The sequence below is a fragment of the Vigna umbellata genome, chromosome 3, assembly GCF_029865625.1.
Source record: "Vigna umbellata cultivar VRB3 chromosome 3, Vumbellata_1.0, whole genome shotgun sequence".
Lineage (NCBI taxonomy): Eukaryota > Viridiplantae > Streptophyta > Magnoliopsida > Fabales > Fabaceae > Vigna > Vigna umbellata.
Window position 1 is genome coordinate 21503016 of NC_142167.1, and position 23352 is coordinate 21526367.

General features: G+C 33.3%; 2 protein-coding genes across 2 annotated transcripts; one reads left to right on the forward strand and one right to left on the reverse strand.

Annotated features, from left to right (window-relative positions):
- Positions 1-640: 640 nt before the first annotated feature.
- LOC124829529 (tRNA synthetase class I (I, L, M and V) family protein) lies at positions 641-18355 on the forward strand. Its single transcript, XM_088109065.1, has 27 exons — positions 641-1301; positions 1387-1452; positions 1804-1947; positions 2438-2664; positions 2805-2970; positions 3340-3450; positions 3974-4071; positions 4925-5003; positions 5631-5789; positions 7313-7393; positions 7745-7878; positions 8292-8451; positions 8600-8683; positions 8821-9033; positions 9977-10102; positions 10213-10350; positions 11205-11308; positions 11411-11474; positions 12354-12442; positions 12524-12665; positions 13291-13354; positions 13506-13573; positions 14463-14585; positions 16068-16133; positions 17465-17576; positions 17679-17770; positions 17848-18355. Exons 1-27 carry the CDS (start codon positions 768-770, stop codon positions 17947-17949), a joined length of 3546 nt encoding a protein of 1181 aa, XP_087965191.1. The 5' UTR covers positions 641-767; the 3' UTR covers positions 17950-18355.
- A 1174-nt stretch (positions 18356-19529) lies between these two features.
- On the reverse strand, positions 19530-23079 carry BIO2 (Radical SAM superfamily protein). The gene is made up of 6 exons (XM_047326879.2): positions 22633-23079; positions 22065-22244; positions 21749-21855; positions 21340-21545; positions 20418-20557; positions 19530-20039 (listed from the first exon to the last, which is right to left on the reverse strand). The coding sequence occupies exons 1-6, from the start codon at positions 22822-22824 to the stop codon at positions 19740-19742; spliced, it is 1125 nt and encodes a 374-aa protein (XP_047182835.2). The 5' UTR covers positions 22825-23079; the 3' UTR covers positions 19530-19739.
- Between the last annotated feature and the right edge of the window lie 273 nt (positions 23080-23352).

Below are 23352 nucleotides of genomic sequence, written 5' to 3' on the forward strand. Positions count from 1 at the left end.
GAGGTTTATCTATTTGGCAAATTTTTATTATAAACACTTTAATAAATTTATGGTAACTACAATTGATTGAAACCTACAACAAAAACATTGATATTATATGATTTAGAGTTTATGGTAAATTAAAACTGATTTGGATAGTCTTTTATATATATATATATATATATATATTTTTTTTTCATAATATTATGAATTATATTTTAAGAAAATTATAGTCTAAATATCATTTTTGGACATGTCTAAAAAAGTGTTTGGCTAACTTTTGTCATTTTTCAATTTAAATAAATTAACATATAAAGTAACAAAATATAAATTTGTAATGAAATTAAAAAAAAAGAATTTCTGTCACAACATTTCAACTCCCAGAAAAGAATAAAATTTATTTATATAATTTTTTCAATTAAAAATAATTAACATAAAGTAAAAAAAATTGTACTGAAATTAAAAAAAAAATCTGTCACAACCTGTCAACTCCCGTAAAAGAATAAAAAATATTTATATAATTGCTGTCTTCCTTCGATTGGAAATATGTTGTGTGATTATTGTCTCAGTGTATTTTTTTTCTTTTTAAATTCCTCATTTATAAAATAAGAATCATATGCATTTCATAAATAAAAATGTAAAAGAAATGAGTTTCTCCGCATAGTCCATTTTGTGAGTTACAATTACAGTTGAGGTTGAATAGACTTACCGTCACTGTTTCATAAACCCTGATTCCAGCTGAGTGTGTAGTTGCCGCCGCTGCGTGTTCATCGTCTGCGAAGGGAAGCATGGACGACGTTTGCGAGGGGAAAGACTTCACATTCTCGAAGCAGGAGGAGAAGATTCTAGAACTCTGGTCTCAAATCGACGCATTCCAAACTCAGTTAGCTCTTACCAAGGACAAGCCCGAGTACATATTCTACGATGGCCCTCCCTTCGCCACCGGCCTCCCTCACTACGGCCACATCCTCGCCGGCACAATCAAGGACATCGTCACGCGCTACCACTCCATGACCGGCCACCACGTCACGCGCCGCTTCGGCTGGGACTGCCACGGCCTCCCCGTCGAGAACGAGATCGACAAGAAGCTCGGCATCAAGAAGCGTGAGGACGTTCTCAAACTTGGAATCGACAAGTACAACGAGGAGTGCCGCAGCATCGTCACGCGCTACGTCTCCGAGTGGGAGGCCGTAATCACGCGCACCGGCCGCTGGATCGACTTCAAGAATGATTACAAGACAATGGACCTCAAGTTCATGGAGTCAGTGTGGTGGGTTTTCGCTCAGTTGTTTGCCAAAAACCTTGTCTATAAAGGTTTCAAGGTATTCGTTACATTTCGTTTCTGTTTCGATTTGTCTGATATCGTTTCTGTCTCAACGCATTAGCTGCATTATGTTGTTGTTCTAGGTTATGCCGTACAGCACCGGCTGCAAAACTCCGCTCTCTAATTTCGAGGCTGGGCAGAACTATAAGGTCAGTGGTGATTACATGCAACCAATCTGCCTAGCTTGTTTGTTGCTGTTTCTGGTTTCTGTTTTTATAAGAAGATAAAGTGCGTCATCGAGTGTCTACTATAAGCTGAAATCAGCTTTTAAAACTTAGCTTTGTGAGAAATTAGATGAGCTTAATCTGTTTGAATAATGTTTCGATAAAAGGTAAGCTGCATTATTAAAGTTTATAAGTTGATTTTAGCTTATGAGAGATGCTTAATCTGTTTTGCTTTTTTTCTTCCACAATAGCTTTTGGAGAGATTTATCCAAACAGGTAGCTGTTCTATATTGTTGCAATTGTATCTGCATCTGATATTCTTTGTTGTTGGCACAGGATGTATCTGATCCTGAAGTATTCATGACGTTTCCTGTCGTGGGTGATCAGCATGGTGCATCTTTTGTAGCATGGACTACAACTCCATGGACTCTTCCTAGCAATCTTGCTCTGTGTATCAATGCCAATTTTACATATGTGAAGGTTGGTTAACTTTGTTGTCAAAATAGCACATATGGAACTTAACATGCTGCTAACTTAACCTTTCAAGCTTGTTTTATTTGAATTGTGGTTAAGTTGGATCATGACTTTACCCATATGCATAGATAAGATAGATATGAAGTAGAATGAAGTTGCTAGCTTGGCAAGTTATGCTGGAACTGGAATATTGATAATAGAGCTGTGATTTATGCTTACAATTATTTACAAGTCGTCTTTTTTATCACAAGGAAGATTTTGGTTGCAATTTGACTTTGCCTCCAATGATTAGCTGTTCAATCCCTGTAATAAAACTTATGTTCGTATAACAAAAGTATCTTGAAGTTTGAAGAACTTATATGAAAAATAATGGTAGGGAAAATGAAAATTCGTTTGAATAGACCAATTGAAACTCTTACATCCTTTCTTAATTTTTAAACACACATATTGTTTAGATTATTGTTTCTTCACTAATTTTTGGAGTTGATGCAATCAGGTTCGCAATAAGTACTCTGGTAAAGTTTATATTGTTGCTGAATCTCGTCTGTCTGCAATCCATAACCCTAAGGAGAAACCCAAAGAAGCTGTTGCTAATAGTTCAAATGACGTTTCTAAGAATAAAAATGCCAAGACCAAGGGAGCTTCAGGCGGAAAAACGGACAATGTTTTAGATTCTTTTGAATTACTTGAGAAATTTTCAGGGGCATCATTAGTAGGGACAAAGTGAGCAATTCTGCCTTATACTGCATTCATCTTTTATGTTAATTAACTTCAGTGTATTTATATTTTCTATTTTGAGACTTTCTTATAACATTTTGCATATTCATTGAGTGTTGAAACTCATAAGATCACATGTTCTGCAGGTATGAACCATTATTTGATTACTTCAAGGAGTTATCTGATACAGCTTTTAGAGTTGTTGCCGATAATTATGTTACTGATGATAGTGGTACTGGTGTTGTCCATTGTGCCCCTGCTTTTGGTGAAGACGATTTTCGTGTTTGCATTGATAATAAAATCCTCAGCAAGGTTTGTATTTTTAAGAACATAAAGTTATATAACGATTTTTGTTTTTAATTTTCTCTCATGAAATGCTAGAGGAACAATTCTTTGATGTGTAAATGGAAGGCATATTCTTAATCATCTATTTGCATGCCTCCACAAGTTTATATTTCCTCTTTCTGTGGAGAAGATTTTTCATGTTGATTCATTTCTTATTTATCTCCGTCTTTTCCATTTCAATGCTGCATCTTTTATGGTAACTTTCCTCTCTGCTACTTAATTGTACTGGCAAACTTGGTGATAGTACACAACTTTTGAGATTTTCCGTTGTTTTTATATTTATATTTGGATTCTTATCTTCCCTATATGTTACCGAAGTACTATGTTGGTCTGTAGGATAATCTAACTGTAGCTGTTGATGATGATGGCTGCTTTACTGAAAAAATTACAGACTTTAGTGGGTGCTACATCAAACAAGCTGACAAAGATATCATTGAAGCTGTGAAGGTATTCTCCACACATCTATAATTATGAGAAGCCGCTAGCCCATTATTAATTTTGAATCATTTATGGTGCTTTGGATGATTAACTAAGTTTCTAATCTGATTGAGTGGAAGTTACTCTTTTATTTTTCCTAATTTTCTGTCTCTAAAATTTTGAATAAGCCCTAGTTGGGACAACAATGCCCCTTTTTTAAAATCAACTAGAAACTTGTTTGGAGGACTGCACAAAGATAAAACAACAGAAAATACGTGGTGGTTTTGACTGGGAGTGTATGTGGGAACTAAAGATAAACCTTATACTGTGTAGAGGACAAGGTATATGCAAAAGTTTTCTTGAACTCCTTCTGCTTGTCTTCTGAAGGAACCCTTTTATCAGATTGTCCAACTTACTATCTAAAGGAGAGCTTAAGATGCGAACATTTCATATAGAAGTTAATTTTATTATGTCTTGGAGTGACGCATGTTCATCTTAAAACATTTTTTTAGTTGTATTTGTTTAATTTTTTTTCCTTTTCATCTTTCCTTAGGCAAAGGGTAGATTGCTTAAGTCTGGAGCTTTTACACATTCTTATCCGTACTGCTGGAGATCTGATACCCCTCTCATTTACAGAGCTGTACCGAGCTGGTAAACCTGTTTGATCAATATTCTGTCTTTTGACTGCTTTGTTTAGCTGTAATAGTTAATTTCCTCCCTTCATTTACTCTCACCTGTCCTCATTAAAAAATGGCATATTAGCTATGATTTCTTTTAGTTTTCTGATTCCACCAGTATTCACAATTTTTTGATCGTGTTGACTTTCTTTGGTTTTGAGTAGAATGTGATATTGAATATAGATAATTCTTAGTATCCAATTGCAAGGTATTAGATTTGAGTTCGCATTGGCAGTATGGGATTATAGTGTCTTGGGTTTGGGTTATCCACTGCAACAGCTAGCTTTTATGCTGGGATTTTTCAAGGTTATATATATATATATTTTTTTTTTATTACGTAGGAGATTGATAAATGATGCTTTTAATAGACAGAGCATGCAGGTCTGTTTGTGACTTTCAGTGGTTTTAAAAACTCTTGTAGAGCTGCAGCATGGGGACTTCCCTTAATGTCTTCATAACTTCCTGTAGTAGTTCAGCGATATAGTCTCTGGATTCTGAGAGAACCAAATTGTAGAGTTTAGCTTTTGGAAATAAAGCTTTCCGGAATATACCATCTTTATTATTTGTGTGTGGAATGAATGAGTATAAAGTGTATAGAGAGAAAAATGAGCAACTTTTGATGTCTAGCTTTTAATTTTTGTTTTCAGAACAAATATTGAGGTTGTTCTATTCTACACATCCATGTTTCCATGGTTTTAAGTACGAAAAAATTTTCATGGATAAATAATATTAGTCATTTTGTTAATAACAATAGTATGCATTTCTACAGTGGAGAACCTGGCTTTTGTTTTGATGGATTATTAAAATGTTAAGCTACTTTATCATAGGTTTGTTAGAGTGGAGTTATTGAAAGAGCAATTGCTGGAAAACAATAAGCAGACCTACTGGGTCCCTGATTTTGTTAAGGTACATAGTGTCTTCCTTAACACATGAATTTATTTTTAAATTGTTTGTTTCCCTTTTGCTTTTACAGGATTGGCCAATGTGAGCTTAGAGAAATAAATTATTTCTGCAAGTACCTTTGTTATTTATTTTCTGTGAGGAATATCTGAATATATTAATTTGGAGTCTTTGTGTTAATGATTGAGAATGGATAAATATGTGCTGTGATTAACATGTTTAAGTAGAAATATTTGTTACTTCGCAAAGGTAAGAATACAATACAAGGGACATCATTGTAGTTAGAGAAACTGTGAGAAAGTAATGACAATATGATGAGCAAAAATGTAGAAAGGAAACTAAGACATCCCAATTCTGGAAACTTTCTTTAAATATGCAGACACATGACTAAGGATGGCCATCAACACCGATCCTACCTCATTTCATATCTTAGGGTAAAAAAATGCATTGGAAATGGACTTTAAATTGTATGCAGTCTATATTTTTGTAAATCTTATGTTATTCATATGTCAAACCCAACCATATGTTTATGTACCATAACACATCGTAGGGAAAATGGCATTGGAAACAAATTTGAAATTGATTGCAATCTATGTTCATGTAAAATTTTTGTATTGTTCATATGTTTTTCAGGACAAGCGATTTCACAATTGGCTGGAAAATGCAAGAGATTGGGCAATTAGTCGTAGTAGATTTTGGGGAACCCCTCTCCCTCTATGGATTAGTGAGGATGAGAAGGAAATAGTTGTCATAGATTCTGTTGCAAAACTTGAAAAGCTTTCAGGTGTAAAGGTGAGACCTTTCTTTGAAAATACATAGATTTGTATATTTTGCTGTAATTTGATTTTTTTTTTGCATGAATTCACGTATATAACTTGTATAATATTCTGTGTGGTCATTTTGTTATAGCTTTCTGATATGCACAGACGGGTGTTTTTATCTTTATCCAAATACTTTTATTGCAATGCTACTCAATTAATTACTCATCATATGGGAAAGGGATTGTTGTTAAGAGAAATAGTACTATGTATATTCTGAACTGAATGAATAATGAACACAGAAACAATTTACAGAGATCTCAATTTATAATAGAGTTAGTAGCACGGTAGTTGTAACTGAATGTCAGTTACACTAACAGTGAGGAACCAATCTGAAACTACTAACAGTTTAGGAATTCTTTGAAAGTGGTTTAGGCCTACCACAATCTCACGAAATTAGCTTGTGAAGTGCAAGCACTTTCTTGCATATATATATATATTTATAAATTTACTCATCCCTTTAATCACTGTGTGATCTCCAAGCAAACAAAGTGTAACTAACTAACGGATTACAAAGTAGAAGTTACACTTACAATTGTAGAAGTTACACTTACAATTGTAGAAGTTCTTAGAAGAATAACGATAAGTGGATATGTACTTACCGATTTTGGCTTAATTCCCAACTGTGTTGTGTGGAAAATATAAATACTACTTTGTTTTCTACTTATACAATATATATTTTTTTGGTGTGAACCTCTTGGTGGATATTATATTTGGTTTATAATTTAATGATGCCGAAATTACTTAACCCAAAGCAACCTGACAAAAAATAATGGGTTGAACCCATTTTGAGATTGAGTTGAAATATTGAAGGTTAGTCCTCCAAGATATAATGGGTCCTGGATTGGGTTAGGTTAGTCCATCAAAATTTAAAAAAAAAAGGTTACAAAAAGTAAATGTCTTATAACTGAAATTACCAAATTAATAGAAAGATATAAATGATTCAAAAATCATCATTATGTCACAATCACTAAAATGCTATCCAAGTAAGTTTCCTCTCAGAAATGCCATAAAAGTAGAACATTATCTTGATATTTTAATGACTGCCAGCGTCTGTATGCTTCAGATTTCCGCCATTTCAGCCCTATAGTCGCTGTATACATTAGTTTTAATTTTGTTTATTGTGATTAGGATGCAGTTTTGTTAATTTTCCTCATTTATATTGTCATATTTCCCCTGGGAAATTAATACAAATAACTGTAATACAATATATAATCTTGCATCATGTTTTGGCCTATGGACAACTTACGTGTATGGTTGTTGTAGCTCGGAAGTTTCACTTAAATGCTTGATCTTTTATGTTAATTCTTTGCCCATGCATTATAAAAGTGAACATAATCTACCTACTATTGTCTAAAGTGACTCTTCAAATTCAATTATGTTTCAACTATTATGGCTTCTGTTTCCAAAATGAAATTTCTGTGTTTTCTTAGTCTTTATGGATTTTCTTTTGCTAAATTATAAGTGTCACTAATCCCGTCGCAATGTTTTCTACAGGTGTTTGATCTTCATCGACATAACATAGATCATATTACAATTAAATCTGACAGCGGTCGTGTACTTCGCCGCGTTGATGATGTAAAAAATGCTTAATTTTGGCTTTTAAGCAATTCTGTTATTCAATTGCGTCATAGTCTCACAATCAGGGTTTTGTAGGGTTCATTTATTCTTTTAATTTGTGAAAATTGAAATGCTGTGCAGTGTTGGTTAAGCTGGTCAAATGATAATTGCCAACTTTAACAGAATATAATATTAATAATTGTAGTAAATATAAGTTATTATCAAAATCATGTCAACACCATCATTTTCTTGAAAGCGAAAGTCCTAAATGAGAAAATGGAGATCTTCATTTTCAGTATTATTAGAATTAAAATCATAACAATAAACAGAGACATTGTAATTTGTTATGGATCCATTGTTATCTTTCAGGTGTTTGACTGCTGGTTTGAGAGTGGATCCATGCCATATGCGTATATTCATTATCCTTTTGAAAATGTTGAGCTGTTTGAGAAGAATTTTCCTGGCCATTTTGTTGCTGAAGGGTTGGATCAAACACGTGGTTGGTCAGTTTCTTTATTTTAACATTTGGTCTTGTCATAGGGGGGGCCTTGTTCACCACTTTAGTTGTAGATTCACTTTTAGCTTTTTAAATGTTATTCTGAACATTTAATACGTTTTGTGAGAAGCTTTTTTGGGGTGGTTCTATTTTTTATTTAAACTAGATCCAGGGAGATGAGAAACCTAACTTATTAAGAAGGCTGTGGTCACTATGCTTCTAATTATGTGTTTGTTTCTTCATGTTGTTACTGCTTTTATTAGTTATATCTTTTATCTTGCCAAATAATTTTGTAGTTCCAAGTTATCTTGTGAAATAATATTATCTGTTTCAATTTTTTTTGCTAGATTTTGTCCCTCACTTGTGTTTTTGCTTCAAATATAGTTGTGTATTTTAGTTTTCTGCTTTTCTGTTTTACAGGTTTTATACCCTTATGGTGCTGGCTACTGCTTTATTTGGCAAGCCTGCCTTTAGGAATCTAATATGCAATGGACTTGTCCTTGCTGAAGATGGGAAAAAGATGAGTAAAAGCTTGAAAAATTATCCTTCACCAATGGATGTTATTAATGATTATGGAGCGGTAAGAACTTTTGAAGTTCATCTTTTGGTTTGAAATTATTTTTACTTGCAACATCAGAATGAATGTTTTGCTTGCCTTTTCAAATTGAGTCTATGGCTTTGATATCAACGTATGTGATTTGTATTATTAAAATTTGTCTGCTGGATAGGATGCCTTGCGATTGTACCTTATCAACTCTCCTGTGGTGCGTGCTGAGCCACTTCGCTTCAAGAAGGAAGGAGTTTATGGTGTTGTCAGTATCATTTATCTGGGTTTTATTTTCAATATCTTTCTTAAAATTAATTAATTTCATTTTTCAAAAGGACTATTTATTAATCTTTAACTGAACAACAACTGGTATTTCCATTTTGTTGTGGTGTTCTGATCCAGGTCAGGGATGTTTTCCTTCCTTGGTATAATGCATATCGGTTCCTTGTTCAAAATGCTAAGAGGCTGGAAGTTGAAGGTCTAGCACCTTTTGTCCCCTTTGATCAGGCCTCACTTCTGAAGTCATCAAATGTTCTTGATCAATGGATTAACTCAGCCACCCAAAGCCTTATTCATTTTGTCCGGCAGGAAATGGATGGGTACCGCCTTTACACGGTCTGTAGTGCTTTTGCTGGTATTTTTTTGTTGGATAGAGATTGGTTTTATTTGTGGAAAGTACAACCCAAGGGAGAATATTTATGCAAAAAAATGTTTATATAGAACTAGGAATGTGTAAGTAATATCAAGAGTACAGCAAAGCTGCCAATCATGATGAGGAGATGAGAAGCTGTGTTAGACGTGGCAATTCTATTTATAATAAAAGTGCACAGAAATGCCATAGACAAATCATAAACATAATATTGTAAAAGGACTCGTTGAAAGGCAAGTGACTGCCATGTTGATGAAATCATTCTGCTCCAACCAAATATAATATACCAAAGAATGGCATTAATTGCATGCTTCTAAATTTCAATGTCACTAAAAGCTTGATATGACTAAACTTCTCTTAAGTAAAAGGACGTCCAATTCTAGCCCAAAACACTCAGATTATAAGAGGAAAGTAGCTTCATACATGGCAAAACAAAGCCTATTGGTGACTTAATTCTGTGCATACACATGGAGAGAAAAAATCCATGAATCTGACACAATATCTCGATTCCTTTTATAACATACTCAATTGTTAGATGTAGTTGATTAGCTGTTTAACTTTTTCAAGATATTTTAAGCTAATTTGCATCCAATTTCAAATATATATTTTCTGTATGTTACCTGATTTAATTAGTGTCCCAATCTAGTTATATTTTGAACTAGTTGCCCCACCCAATTTAATCTCTTTTGTCATTTATTTAAGTTGTTACTTTTACCTTAGCTTCATTTACTTCTTAAAGTCAGTTTTTTCGACTTTGCCTGATCACAATTTCTTATGTTCGTAAGATTTACTGCCACTGTTTATGATGTTCAGCTACACCATTTGCTTTATTGGTGGTATAATTATTGCGTAATACTTACAGTATTTACTAATATGTTACCACTTACCATTATTAAAATTGTATTATAGGTGGTTCCTTATCTTCTGAAGTTTCTTGACAACCTTACCAATATATATGTAAGGTTCAACCGCAAGAGACTTAAAGGTCGTTCAGGGGAAGAAGACTGTAGGATAGCTCTATCAACTCTTTACAATGTATGCTTGTGATATCTTTCATTTATACCTTGGTTGGTTGCAATATGACTGGAAAATGATAGTTCCTTACGCTAAAACAGTTGGAGACTTAATCATTTGAATACTTTCAGGTCCTTTTGTTGTCCTGTAAAGTGATGGCACCTTTTACACCTTTCTTCACTGAGGTCCTTTATCAAAATATGCGAAAAGTTTGTGAGGGTTCAGATGAAAGCATACACTATTGCAGTTTTCCCAAAGAAGAAGGAAAGGTATACACTTCTTGGTTATTTAATATATTCTCTCAATCCTGTAATTGATACAATCAATTAATTGATTAAAAAGCCAAAACATTGGTATTAGTAGCCACTTGTGCTTATTGATCAACGATTTGTTATTGACTACTACATTACATTGTTAGTATACCTGTGTATTTGTGAAGTTTGTTAAGTTATATTTTCTTTTAATATGCTAACAGAAATACATAATTCAGTTTGTTCACTTTATTTGTTTGATTATTCTTGAATATGATGAACAAAGTGGAATTTTTATTAGATTTCTTTTTATAATGCTTGACTACAGAACAAATGCTAAAGATAGAGAAAAGAAAGTAAAAAACTTACTCAGTTACATATCCTTTCTGCATAATAAGGTTGAACTCTGGAACTGTGGTTCACATTAATGATCCTGGTCCATGGACAATCCGTGCTGTGTGTGCTTGTATAGTTTGATCGTTTTCTTTGTTACCTTGCTCTAGAATTATTTTACCCATTTTATTTGTATTTTATCATTTGCAATCGGAATTCTTCTTAGAAGTATGCTGACAACCCTTTGGACTGGGTATAGTTAGTTGAATTTGTATTCCATATTTTTTATTCTCCCTTCATCTTATTTTTAATAGATGGTGTGTGGAATAGGAATTAAAAGTAAACATTCCCGACATATTCTTTGATATTCCTCCTTCTTCATCCACTTATTCTCCCTCTCCAGAAAGCATAATTGGATTTTTTGGTGGAATGTAATTTCATTTCAGTTTAACTTCACAGGTCTTGCTTTGTTTTAATCGATATATATAGTATTATCCTAATATGCACTATCTTGGTATTTATATGCATGATTAAAACAGAGGGGAGAACGAATTGAGCAGAGTGTTTCAAGGATGATGACAATAATTGATCTGGCTAGAAACATTCGTGAACGGCACAACAAGCCACTTAAAACTCCACTAAGGTATATTAGCATAAAAAACTGCATACAAACATGTTTCTCATGTTCTCAAGGTTATTAATTTTTTCTTTAATATACGAATTTAATCACTTCTTGCCACTACAGGGAGATGGTTATAGTTCATCCTGATGCAGACTTCCTCGATGACATAAATGGAAAATTGAAGGAGGTATCTGCTTGATGTGACAAGATTTTGCAGTTTAGCCTTTGTGCTTTTTAGTTTTTGTTAAGAATCTTTTCTAATGTAAATCAATTCATATGATAACTTTTTCCTTGGTGCTTCTGAGCTTGGTATACAGCTTCTCAGAGGTCTGATAGACTACCTGTATTTTTTTATGTTACTAACATTAATATTGTTTGTCCATTTTTTCTCTCAAAGAAAGTCTTTCTTGCATGCAATTCCTTTTTATTTTCTTGCCATTGATCTTTCAAATTAAAACTTAGTTTGTTGCACACCCAATAGGGATGGGAAAAAGAAAAAGTACATGGCACATTATCAGCTTTATTATATCTTTTTTCAGTTGAAGTTATTTTGATCTTTTGTGATTTTTATTTTTTTTACAAACTCTTTTGCATCTTCTTTATGCTGACTAGTACAATTAGAGTTGATTTCATAATATTGTTTGTCCATTTTTTCTCTCAAAGAAAGTCTTTCTTGCATGCAATTCCTTTTTATTTTCTTGCCATTGATCTTTCAAATTAAAACTTAGTTTGTTGCACGCCCAATAGGGATGGGAAAAAGAAAAAGTACATGGCACGTTATCAGCTTCATTATATCTTTTTTCAGTTGAAGTTATTTTGATCTTTTGTGATTTTTATTTCTTTTACAAACTCTTTTGCATCTTCTTTATGCTGACTAGTACAATTAGAGTTGATTTTGCTTTTGTCCTTCTTTCCCTTTTTGTTTGTCTTTACTTTGGCAATGTGTTTTCCTCGTGTATAATCTGATGTGTCACCTTTTCAGTGATTTATTTTGAAAATATTGCTTGTAGTATTTATTTTGGCTTCTACTCTATGCAATTATATCTGTATTGCATTTGCATTGCAGTATGTCCTGGAAGAACTCAATGTACGATCTCTTGTTCCATGTAATGATACATTAAAATATGCATCTTTGCGAGCTGAGCCTGAATTTAGGTACGCATTTCATGATTTTTTGTGAGGTTTGTTCTTCATGCTAGTCACAATGTTGTAATATTATTATTTTTTTATTTGCAGTGTTTTGGGTAAAAGACTAGGAAAATCTATGGGCACTGTTGCGAAAGAAGTCAAAGCAATGTCACAGGAAAATATTTTGGCTTTTGAGAATGCTGGAGAAGTTATCATTGCAAATCACTGTTTGAAGCTGACTGACATTAAGGTGTTGATCTTGCGTAGATGATGACTAAGACCGTTTTTATTGGGCAGAGCCCCTTCTTTTTCTAATTAGTTTGCATTCATCATTACTTATACATAATTATATAGCATGTGTTTTTTATGTTAGTATGGAGATAACAATTCCTACTGAAGTTTTAGTATTCACGGTGCCAGCAATATGTGATGTTGGTGTAATTCATGTTTAGAGAAGATAGATGAGATAACTTCAATAAAAAGTACAAGTGCACAAGATTTTAACTTACAAGAGAAGTCTAATTCATTTTAGCTTATTTTTTTCTACTATAAGTACTTATTATTATAGGAAAGTTTATTCAAGTTAATGTTTTCTTGGGTACCTTTATTACCAAGTTTTATTTTCTTTAAAACACTGCCAATCTGTTTATCAAATACCCTTGTAAAAGTTGTTCCTTTTAATTTTGGCTGTTCATGGTGACCACAAATAATTTTCTTCAACATTTGTCTACCTATATGAAGTGACAAGCAAACGTAGTTTTGAATTTATTGGCACCTGAATGGGAGATTTGTAGGGGCATTTTACTGTCCTGGCATTTTTACTTGAAGTGTACTGGTAAACTTGGAATCTTAATTCTCTTTGTTATTATTTTCAGGTTCTCCGTGATTTTAAACGACCTGATGGTTTGACTGAGGATGAGGTTGATGCTGCTGGAGACGGTGAGAATCATTAGTAGCTAATAATAACTCCTTTTTCTGAAGTTATAAAAACAACTAATGTTCAAATGAGATGATTGCTATGATGTAGCAATTTTCAGTTATGAATTTATCACATTTTTCTCCTTGATTTGTATTTTCTTTTTTCTTTTAGGTGATGTTCTAGTGATATTGGACCTGCGCCCTGATGAGTCATTGTTTGAGGCTGGCGCTGCCCGGGAGGTAACATAATTACCATTAAAGAAACATCCTAGCTAGTTCTATAATGTTTGTAAAGTATATGGATACGAGGAAAGAAACATCCAATTTACATTACTCTTTCTTCCTACCACTCCTCAGTCTTTCTTTGCGAGAACTGGTTCTTTCATATGCAAGTCTTCTGATGTAGAGTCTTCACTCTTCTGTAAATTTGGTGTATTATATATATATATATATATATATATATATATATATATATATATATATATATATATATTCACTAAAGGTTTTTGCACTTACAGTTAGAGAAGAACTGAGTTTTCAAGGGAAAATTTTTGCTATTTCCTCCCGTATGTGATAGGATAGAATTGATTAGGTGGATAGCATTTGAGGAATTTTTTCTGAGTGTGCATGAGTCTTTTTCCTAAGCAGTAGAGTGCATTTATTTCGAGGCAGAAGAATGACAGATAATTAATACCTAAAACACTTTACATTAGAACAATTAATATTTCACTACTACCTAAGATGCATTTAAACTAGCAGTACCAAGTATCTAGGCTACATAGAATAGTAGACATTAAAGAAGCGGTTATCACCTAGAGTATTTCTATTTCCAGTTTTGTATGGCTGCTAGGTTTGTGGTATTAGCAGATGATTTTTACGGGTGTTACGATAAGTTAGTCCTGAAAATGGTGGGATCCCTTACCTGATAGCATGCTATTTCTTCCAATAATATCTCTGTATGTTACATTTTACCCTGCTTTGCTTCAATTTAAATTTTCCATTTGCAACTTTTAAGGCCCGGAATAGTGTATTTCTTTTAAAATGTTATATATCTATGTTATATTCTGTTTTTAAATGCTTTGCTTCAACAAATTTATGTTACATATATTTTCTAAATTTTTCTGTACAGATTGTTAATAGGATTCAGAAGTTACGGAAGAAAGTTGCTCTTGAACCAACTGATACAGTGGAGGTTTACTTTGAATCATTAGACGATGACAAATCAGTTTCTCAAAGAGTTTTGCATTCACAGGTAAGAATTGGGAGATCCAATAGATGACTTTTGAAATACCACGCATATGCATTTTTGCTTAAAGCATTGCTGGACAGATACTCTGTTTTGTACTACAAACATGCAAATTGAGCAAGTGAAAAAACTGAACCACTTAGCTAACGTCATTTTTTTTAATATAGTCAGCAAATTTAAGTGAGAAATAAAATAAAATTTGAAGTGCTTCCAAAAATGACATGAACTTTTTTACATTGATTTTGGTTATTCAAAAACCAAATGGCTACAATTTTCAAAGTACTGTTTGGTATGGAACTAAATGTCAAATGTATATAATAGTTGTTGGTAATCTTTTTATTATTTTCTACACAAAAGAAAAGTAATCGGACAAAAAATTCACAATTTTGAAGCATCAAGGTGTATTCAAATATGAAGTTAAGCAACTAAATTTTAAACCCATAATAACCCGACAAAACAAATTCAAATGACTTGCCAAATAACACTATGAAAAATCTGTAGATATGTCTTGAAGATTGAAAAGGGAAGAGAAGTAGTGATCATGTAGGACCTGATGTCACGACCCATCCTATACTAAGACACAATTAGAAAATAGCAAAGGGAGCTACCAAAAATCAACTGTCTTGTAAACAGGACAGTTCATGTATTAATTCACTTGTGAAACCTTGCAAATATATAAATATATTACCATAAGTCCAAATCCAATGATCAAGTTCTTGAACCACACATCACCATTTGATATGACATGAGGATACATAAATATAGTCCAGCTGTGAATTATATTGTTCATACATAAATAATTATTGTAATTTCTCAAAACGTCAATTGTGAGACCACCTAAAATAAAAACAAAAAACTCCTGATATCAATCCCTGTCAATATCCCAATAGCTGCAATATACTGAAGTTACCAAAACCGAATACTTTCCATCACACAATGGAAGCCGCCTACCAACAAGAGGAACAGACTCCTGGTTAGACCAACAAATTGGGGAATTTTATGTTTAAACTTTTATTTCATATTCTTGGTGTATAGATTCATTGCAGGACATTGCAATTACTCCTCCCGACAACAGTGGAAAGGATTGACTTGGTTCTCCATATTAGTGTCTACCTAATGCCTTGTTTAAAAAACATGGAATTTTAAAAATAAGAACTCTTATGGTTTCTATGAGCACTTGAGTATGAAGACAGCTTGGATTTTGCATATCCATTTTGTAGCTTTGACTAATCTTCATTATTGGTCACCTAAGAATTTGTTTTTTCTTATGTGGGAGGAGGTTTACTGCCATAAATACATTATTTACGTGAATAATTTTTATTCTAGAGTGATTAATACTGTACACATTTATAGATACAAACATGCAAGGAGCCAGTTCACTCGTATGCATGAGTTGCATCATATGGTTTCGTTGGCTATATTTGAACTATGTTTCTTGTTTGGGACAACTTTGTTCCCTGATTTTCTTTTATCTTGTATGCTTTGCAGGAATCCTACATTAGGGATTCTATTGGTACTCAATTGCTTCCAAATTCTCTGATGCCTGCACATGCAGTAAGTTGTTTAATTTTGACCTTATTGTGGTTGGGTGATTTATTCTTTCCATTAACATGTATGAGGTTAATTAGTGCTTACATTCACTTTGTTGTTTTATATGGGTAAATTAGCTAGCGGTTAATTAAGTTTTTGCTTAACTATCAACCCATTCAGACTTGAATGCCAAAATTGAACGTATGTGAAAAATTCATCCGCTGCTGTATTTTAATAATAACATTCATCATAGGGATGACAGTTCACTTGTTGGTTGTGCAGAAGCTGCTAGATTAACATTGTGATAGAAACGGGATCAAAATTATACAAAACGTATAAATTTGTATTGTGTCCTTAGGGCGGATTGTTAACGTTGGTGCATTTTTTATGTACTGAATTTCTCATCAAAGTTTTTTTGGAAGGATTTCCTTACATTTGACCTGGGCAGAGCTATTTAATAAGATGAGCCCAGAGAATTTCTTGAAGCTTTTTGAATTCTGTGCCATCTTTAAGCTGTGTTCTGTCATTTTTTTCCATCTGAACAAGTTATTATGGTTGGACTACTAGAATGGTCTCTACGATATGGGAGAAAAAAGCCACCTTGAATTTTTTTTAACTGATATAAGTTAGAGTGACAACGTGTGGGCATATGCTGATATGCACTCACTAATTTAAGATAACTGAAGTTGTTATCATTTTTTTGGGTGTTGTAGGTCAATTGGTTGCATACTTTCCTTTTATTGATCTAGGAGATGCCTTGTGTTTAAATTATTTATTGAAAACAAGCCAAATCCTTTTTGCACTAGATTTTATTGAAAATACTTGCTATAATGTAGAAATAAGCATTCCCGTATCTTTATTTATTCTGATATCATATCTTTATCGTGGAGGATATCATATCTCTTTTATTTATTTTATTGATTCCATTTGCTCAATATAAATAAAATGTTTTTGTTGCCTCGGATTGAGCTTAATGTCACTCTCTTTCCTATGGTTTATCAATACATGTGCAAAAATAATATCTGTGCCTTAACTTTATGTAGCTCTGTCGTATACCACCGAACTTTTCTCTTTGTGGCAATTAACCCCACTTCGATCGTTGGGAAACCTCTCAATTAGTTTTTTGTCCATGCATTAGTTTGTATTGCTGTCGATGGTTATTAATGCAGTTTTTGACAGAACTGTTTATTGGAATATTTCTTAAAGTGGGAACAAATTCATTGTGTACTGTATTTTGTTAACCCTTAGTTTAGCTGGCCTATATCATGTTGGTGAGGGAATTGTGATTCTTTACAAATCGGTCATATGTATTGGTTTCAAGCCACACCATCTTAATATTCTTTGAACAACTGCAGGTTGTCCTTGGCGAAGAGAGGTTCCATGGGATAGCCAGCATGTCATTTGGTATCACATTGACGAGACCTGTATTGATGTTTAACGAAAAAGCCATTCTTTCACTGTTTGCAGGTTTGTTTCTCAGTCAAGTTAATAAATCCCTTTCCGAAACAAACTGTACTTTGATTCCATTTCATCATTTGTGATCCTTGGTTGCTTCGACTTACTGTTCAGGTGATGCAAAAAGTGCACATAATTTGCAAACTTACCTGCTATCAAGAGATCATTCGAAGTTGAAGTCTGAGTTTCAAGATGGAAATAGAAAGGTTTGATCGAGTTACAGTCCTTCTTTGATTTAGTTAATGGTGGAAATGTGCACATTCATTATTTTCTCCTGTTGCAGAAAATTGTTGATTCAATTGATCAGCTACCTGCTGTGGAAGTGGTTCTTGGTGAACATGTTTTTCTCACTGTGGGGGACTATAACCTTGCTGGAAAATCTTGACTAATTTCGTTCCAAGAATTCCTTTTTGATCTTCTATGGAGTTTGCAAGATTAGGAGCACAGAATATGCTCAGGCATGCCTAATTGTAATGGGCGAGCAATTGACAATCATTCTTTTTCTGTATAGCGGATCTCACGTCTTATTTATAAGATAAAAACAGGTGTCTTGATGTAATCCTTGATAATTTATCTAAATGATTTTTACACACTTAATTTCTTAGATTGGTTTATTTTCACCTGCACAAGAGTAGTTTCGGCAGTTTTCTCAGTTGGATAGGGAGGTGCTCCTTGGTTGTCTTTTGAATATGGTAGCATTAATTTAGCTCATGATGAACTCGTGTTTGTATTAATTTAGCATTATTGTTGAACTTATTTCAATGTCATAAATACAAGATTAGTTCCCATTATTATAAGGTTGGAAGGGGTGGTTGGTTGGTTCAATATTGGACTGGGACAAAATGAACTAGATTGATCTGAATTGTTAGTAAATCAAAAAGTAGTTTTTTTAATTGAACTGAATTTAGATGAATTTAATTGAATTATTTTTTGTTTTATCAAAGTACATTGTGGTTAAATTTGGTTAAATTTGGTCAAATTTGATTGATTAGATTGAATTTGGCCGAATTCTCATTAGGACTGATTGGTCAAATTTGAACTAATTCTGTGGGGACTAACTCAACTTTGTGTGGATTAACTTAGCTGAATTTGGTTGTGATTGACTTGATTTAATTTGACTAAATTTTGGTTGATAGATTCAGACAAATTTAGTTAAATTTTAATTATTTAGCTAAATTTTTGTTTATGATAAACTCGAGTTTAACTAAATTTTGTAACGAGTCTACTGAGTTGAATTTCGACTTGGCCGATTAGATATTTCATTTCTCTTTATCCTGAAGCAACGATTAGAAGAAAAACTTACTTTGCATTGTTGGTCTGACTGAACTTCCTATTTGGTTGAATATTTAATATTGATTGGTAGCCGTAAAATAATTTATTGGTGAGGCAGTCAATTACGATCTTAATTACATGCTACAAATTTGAATTTATTAATCAAATCAAGGAGCGAGGAGAAAAAACATCGGGAGTTATGCAATTAAGAGTATGGGACGAAACCCGTACAGAATGAATTCATGACCTAATTAATAAAAAAAATTAGAAATCTTGTTACATACACACCTTTTAAAAGAAAAAAAATTGTCACTAAATAAAATTAAAAAAGTAAAATTATATTTCAAAACTCCGTCGAATTTCACAAGACTAGATTTGAACAACCTAAATTCCTATTTGAATAAAACTCTTCGTTTCTTGGAATAGTGCTTCTTATGCAACATTTTTAGATCAAAATCCATATTAAAAAAATGTGACACCTTTAAAATAAAAATAAAACAAAGATAAAAACAGAAAATGAAAACGCTGGTAAACACCCCTAAAGTTTTATTCAAATTTAAACTACAAATGTTGATCTCAGAGAGAACACGGTGATAACCCATTTTAGAGGATCTTTTTGAAAAATCTCCAACAACCTACCAACCAAAAAAAGGCAATAATCACTAGAAAAGAGTCACTTTTTTAGACTGAGGATGCAGAAAACTGTCAACTTTTACTCCACTCGTTAATTTTATGCTTGACAAAGCCTAGTTATGGCAAAAATAAATGTTTTCAACATTTATGTTTAGTTCTTGGGAGTTCATGTCGTCAAATATGAGTATAGACGACGAGCTCAATGAAACCTAACATCAAGTACATGCTAATTAGCAGTAACAGAGGCTGAAGGATCGTAGATTGACCAGCTCAACTAGAAGAAGCTGCTTCCTTATAATCTTCTGTCTCACTAGTTTCACCTTCATTAAAGCTTGGAGCTTTTGGTAGAAGTCCAAGAACTTTGAACATGAGTTGATCAGCATCAAAGTCATTGTTAGGTGTAGTGAGAAGCTTTTCACCAGTGAATATGGAATTTGCACCAGCAAGAAAACACAATGCCTGTTCAGGCATGGAGAACCGGACTCTGCCAGCAGATAGCCTGACCATTGATTTTGGCATTATTATACGTGCTGTGGCTATCATGCGAATCATCTCCCATATTTCAACAGGCTGAAAATATTGCAGATAGGTCATATAGACAATTCAAATCAATGTGACAGCAGTTTGTGTAAAAACTGGTATATGTGACACAAGATTCACTAGGTTTCAAGCAAATCCTGATCATGCATCACTCGTAACATGATCTAAAAGCAACCCTAATACCTACTTACAATAATACAACTTTGATCTCTGCTTGTTAGTTGATATTATTCATTGCAATTACATCCTACACAAGGAAACATTTTTTATTTTATAAGTTAAAAATTTTAAAAACAAGCTTTTTGTCCTCCTCACTTATAAACTCAATCTGAAATTAAGAACAATAAGGTGATTGACATTTATTTGCTATTAGTTTAGTTTAATAATTCAACTATTTCATGAATTCACCTTTTGATTCTCAAGTGGGGTTCCCTTCACAGCAACAAGTGCATTAATAGGAACACTCTCAGGATGGGTGGGAAGTGTTGACAATGTATGTAACAAACCTACACGGTCCTCCTCTGCTTCTCCAAGTCCTATAATTCCTCCTGTAAATAATTTTCAGCAAGTCAAACCATTATAAGAAAGATAACCCTCCTCATTGCAATGAGATATTTTACTGCATATAGTGTACCATATATTCATCACTAATAATGGATGGCACAATCATTGTCTAATTGATGAGAAAAGATAAAATGTAAATTCAGGTTGGTTTTGAATAGATACAAAGCAAAACAATCAGATTTGATACCTAATGATATCATGGCTGAGTCGTTAAATAAATATTGGTCCCCCTAAGATACTCGCTTTAAGGGAAAAAGATAGAAATTGTGACATAAAATCTGTATAAAAGATAGTTATAGCATTGAAGTCCATTACACATCATTATACTGCTGTGGATCTCTTTTCTCAAGTAACTATAATGTCACGAAAAGTAAACAAAAGAAGGTATTAAGATTCACTCCAAACTTGAAATACTATCATAAACAAATCCTCAAGCCACTTAGATAGTTCTGATTCGCACCTTACTCAATTAATCTATAAATAAAATACATATAATTGGCTATACATTTTTCAAATTTACAAAGACAAAGCTAACATTTTGAATTGTTTTTATTCCCAAAAAAGCAATCAATTTGAAAAGCAGTGAAAAAAAGACTTCATAAAGAATGAGATGTTATGATTCTGGAACAGAGAAAGAACAAATGCTTATAAATAAAATGGTCAAGCTTCAACCAGTCAATATATTATATTCAAGTTGATGAACTTAACTATAAGTTAGAACAAATTACTAATAAGTTTCATAACACGTTTAAGTTAATATAATTACCAGAACAGACATTGATCCCTGCATCACGAACAAACTCAAGTGTTTTTAGGCGCTCATCATAACTCCTTGTTGTGATGATGTTTGGATAATATTCTCTTGAGGTGTCAAGATTGTGATTATAGGCAGTGAGACCTGCCTTCTTGAGTTCAAGAGCCTGCTGTTTCTCCAGCATGCCAAGGGTACAACAAACCTCCATCCCCATTTCCCTGGAATAAGACAGATAGCCTAAGTGTTATCATTTTCACGGAAGAAATAAACTATATTTCATTTGGACTAATAAGTAAAACATTCAGCATACTTTTCAGTCACCACCAGCCTTTTATTTATGTATTTAACAAACAAATCCTCTTAAGACTTATGTGCCAATCATTCTGTAGAAAAACTGACAAATAAAATGATGTTGCATTACCTAATGTCTTTCACATATTCAAGGATTTGGTTGAAGTTGGTCTTTCTTCCCAGTGTATCTCTCCACGCAGCACCCATACAAAAGCGAGTGCTCCCAGCCTCTTTTGCCTGCAGGAAAAGGATTATCCGTTCAAGAAAAAAAGAACGGCACCATAAGAACAAGACATACGAAGTAAAGAAATGTTTGAAATGAATACATAACACTTACCCTTTCCATGATGTCATTTGAGAGGAAGATTCAAGTTTTACAGATATCAATAATGTCATCACAAGACCAAATACTAGAGATCAATAATGACATATGAGAAAAAGTATACCCGCTTTGCAGACTCTAGAACAGCTTCCTTGTTCATAAGGCGTTGGCCCTTGATTCCGGTATTATACTTAGATGATTGAGGACAATAAGAACAATCTTCACTGCACCCTCCTGTTTTGATAGACAGAAGAGTACATTGCTGAACTTCCCTGAAGTTATGCGCATGTCTGTGAACTTGAGCCTGACAAACCAAATCACCCCAAAAATAGAAACAACGTATTGATAAATGTACAACAAGTTTGTAAGACGAGACAGCTGAGAATGTTCAAATTACAATCCAATAAAAGGTAAAACAATAGGTCCAACACTATCTTAAACTTTAGACTAGTGCTTATCTCACCCCAAAAATTAGCCCACAGAACAATGGTCGCCCCAATTATATTCATTATTTCACAATATCAGTAGTGAATACGAAATCATTGACACATATTTTCAACATAAATAATGGAAATTTTCACCATAAATAACGGACTTCCCCTATCAACGTAACAACTGAAAACAAGAACAAGAACAAAAACAAAAAAAAGATTTTTTGCCGAAACCCATTAAAACAAATTAGAAGGAATTACCCCGTGAAAGAGAAGATCGAAAATGGGAGAGTCGTAGATGGATTTGACTTCGTCTCGGCTCCAATCGTTTCTTGGCCCATCTTTGATGGTTCTCTCAGCTTGAACTGCAGCCGCTGAGGCAGAGAAACAAGCATGGGAAGAGTGCAACGCCCAGAGGGAGGGTCCTCGGAAAATGGGTCTCACCAAAAACATGTTTTTGCTTTGGAATTCAAAGATGGGCAATACAAATCTCAGTTTTAGCTCCAACGACAACAGAAGAGAGAATGTAGATCGAAAAATATTATAGAGATCTGCTAATATTAAGAGGTCGGAAAGAACAGAGAAGAAGTTTTGCTTTGGTTTTGGTTTCCTTAAAAATTGGGACTCCGGAGTTTATAGTGTGAGTGTTTGTTTGGCGGCCTTGAGTGCTGACTCATTCCCTCTCTCTTCCAACTACAGAGGGAGCAGTAGTTGCCACTGCACCTACCTCACCCTATTATTTAAACTATTTTTTTTTTTACATTGGACGCTAAATTAGGAAAAATATAAAGAAAAATATAAAGAAAAATATGAGAAAACAAAAAGTAATTATTTCAGAGCTTACAAATAGCGTGACCAAGTTAAAATATAACTACAAAAATAAAGAAAATAATTATAAATTTCATTTTTATATTTAAATCTATGATTAATTGGATTTTTATATTTTTATGTTAAATTAACGTTAGCTTCCATTTGAGAGAT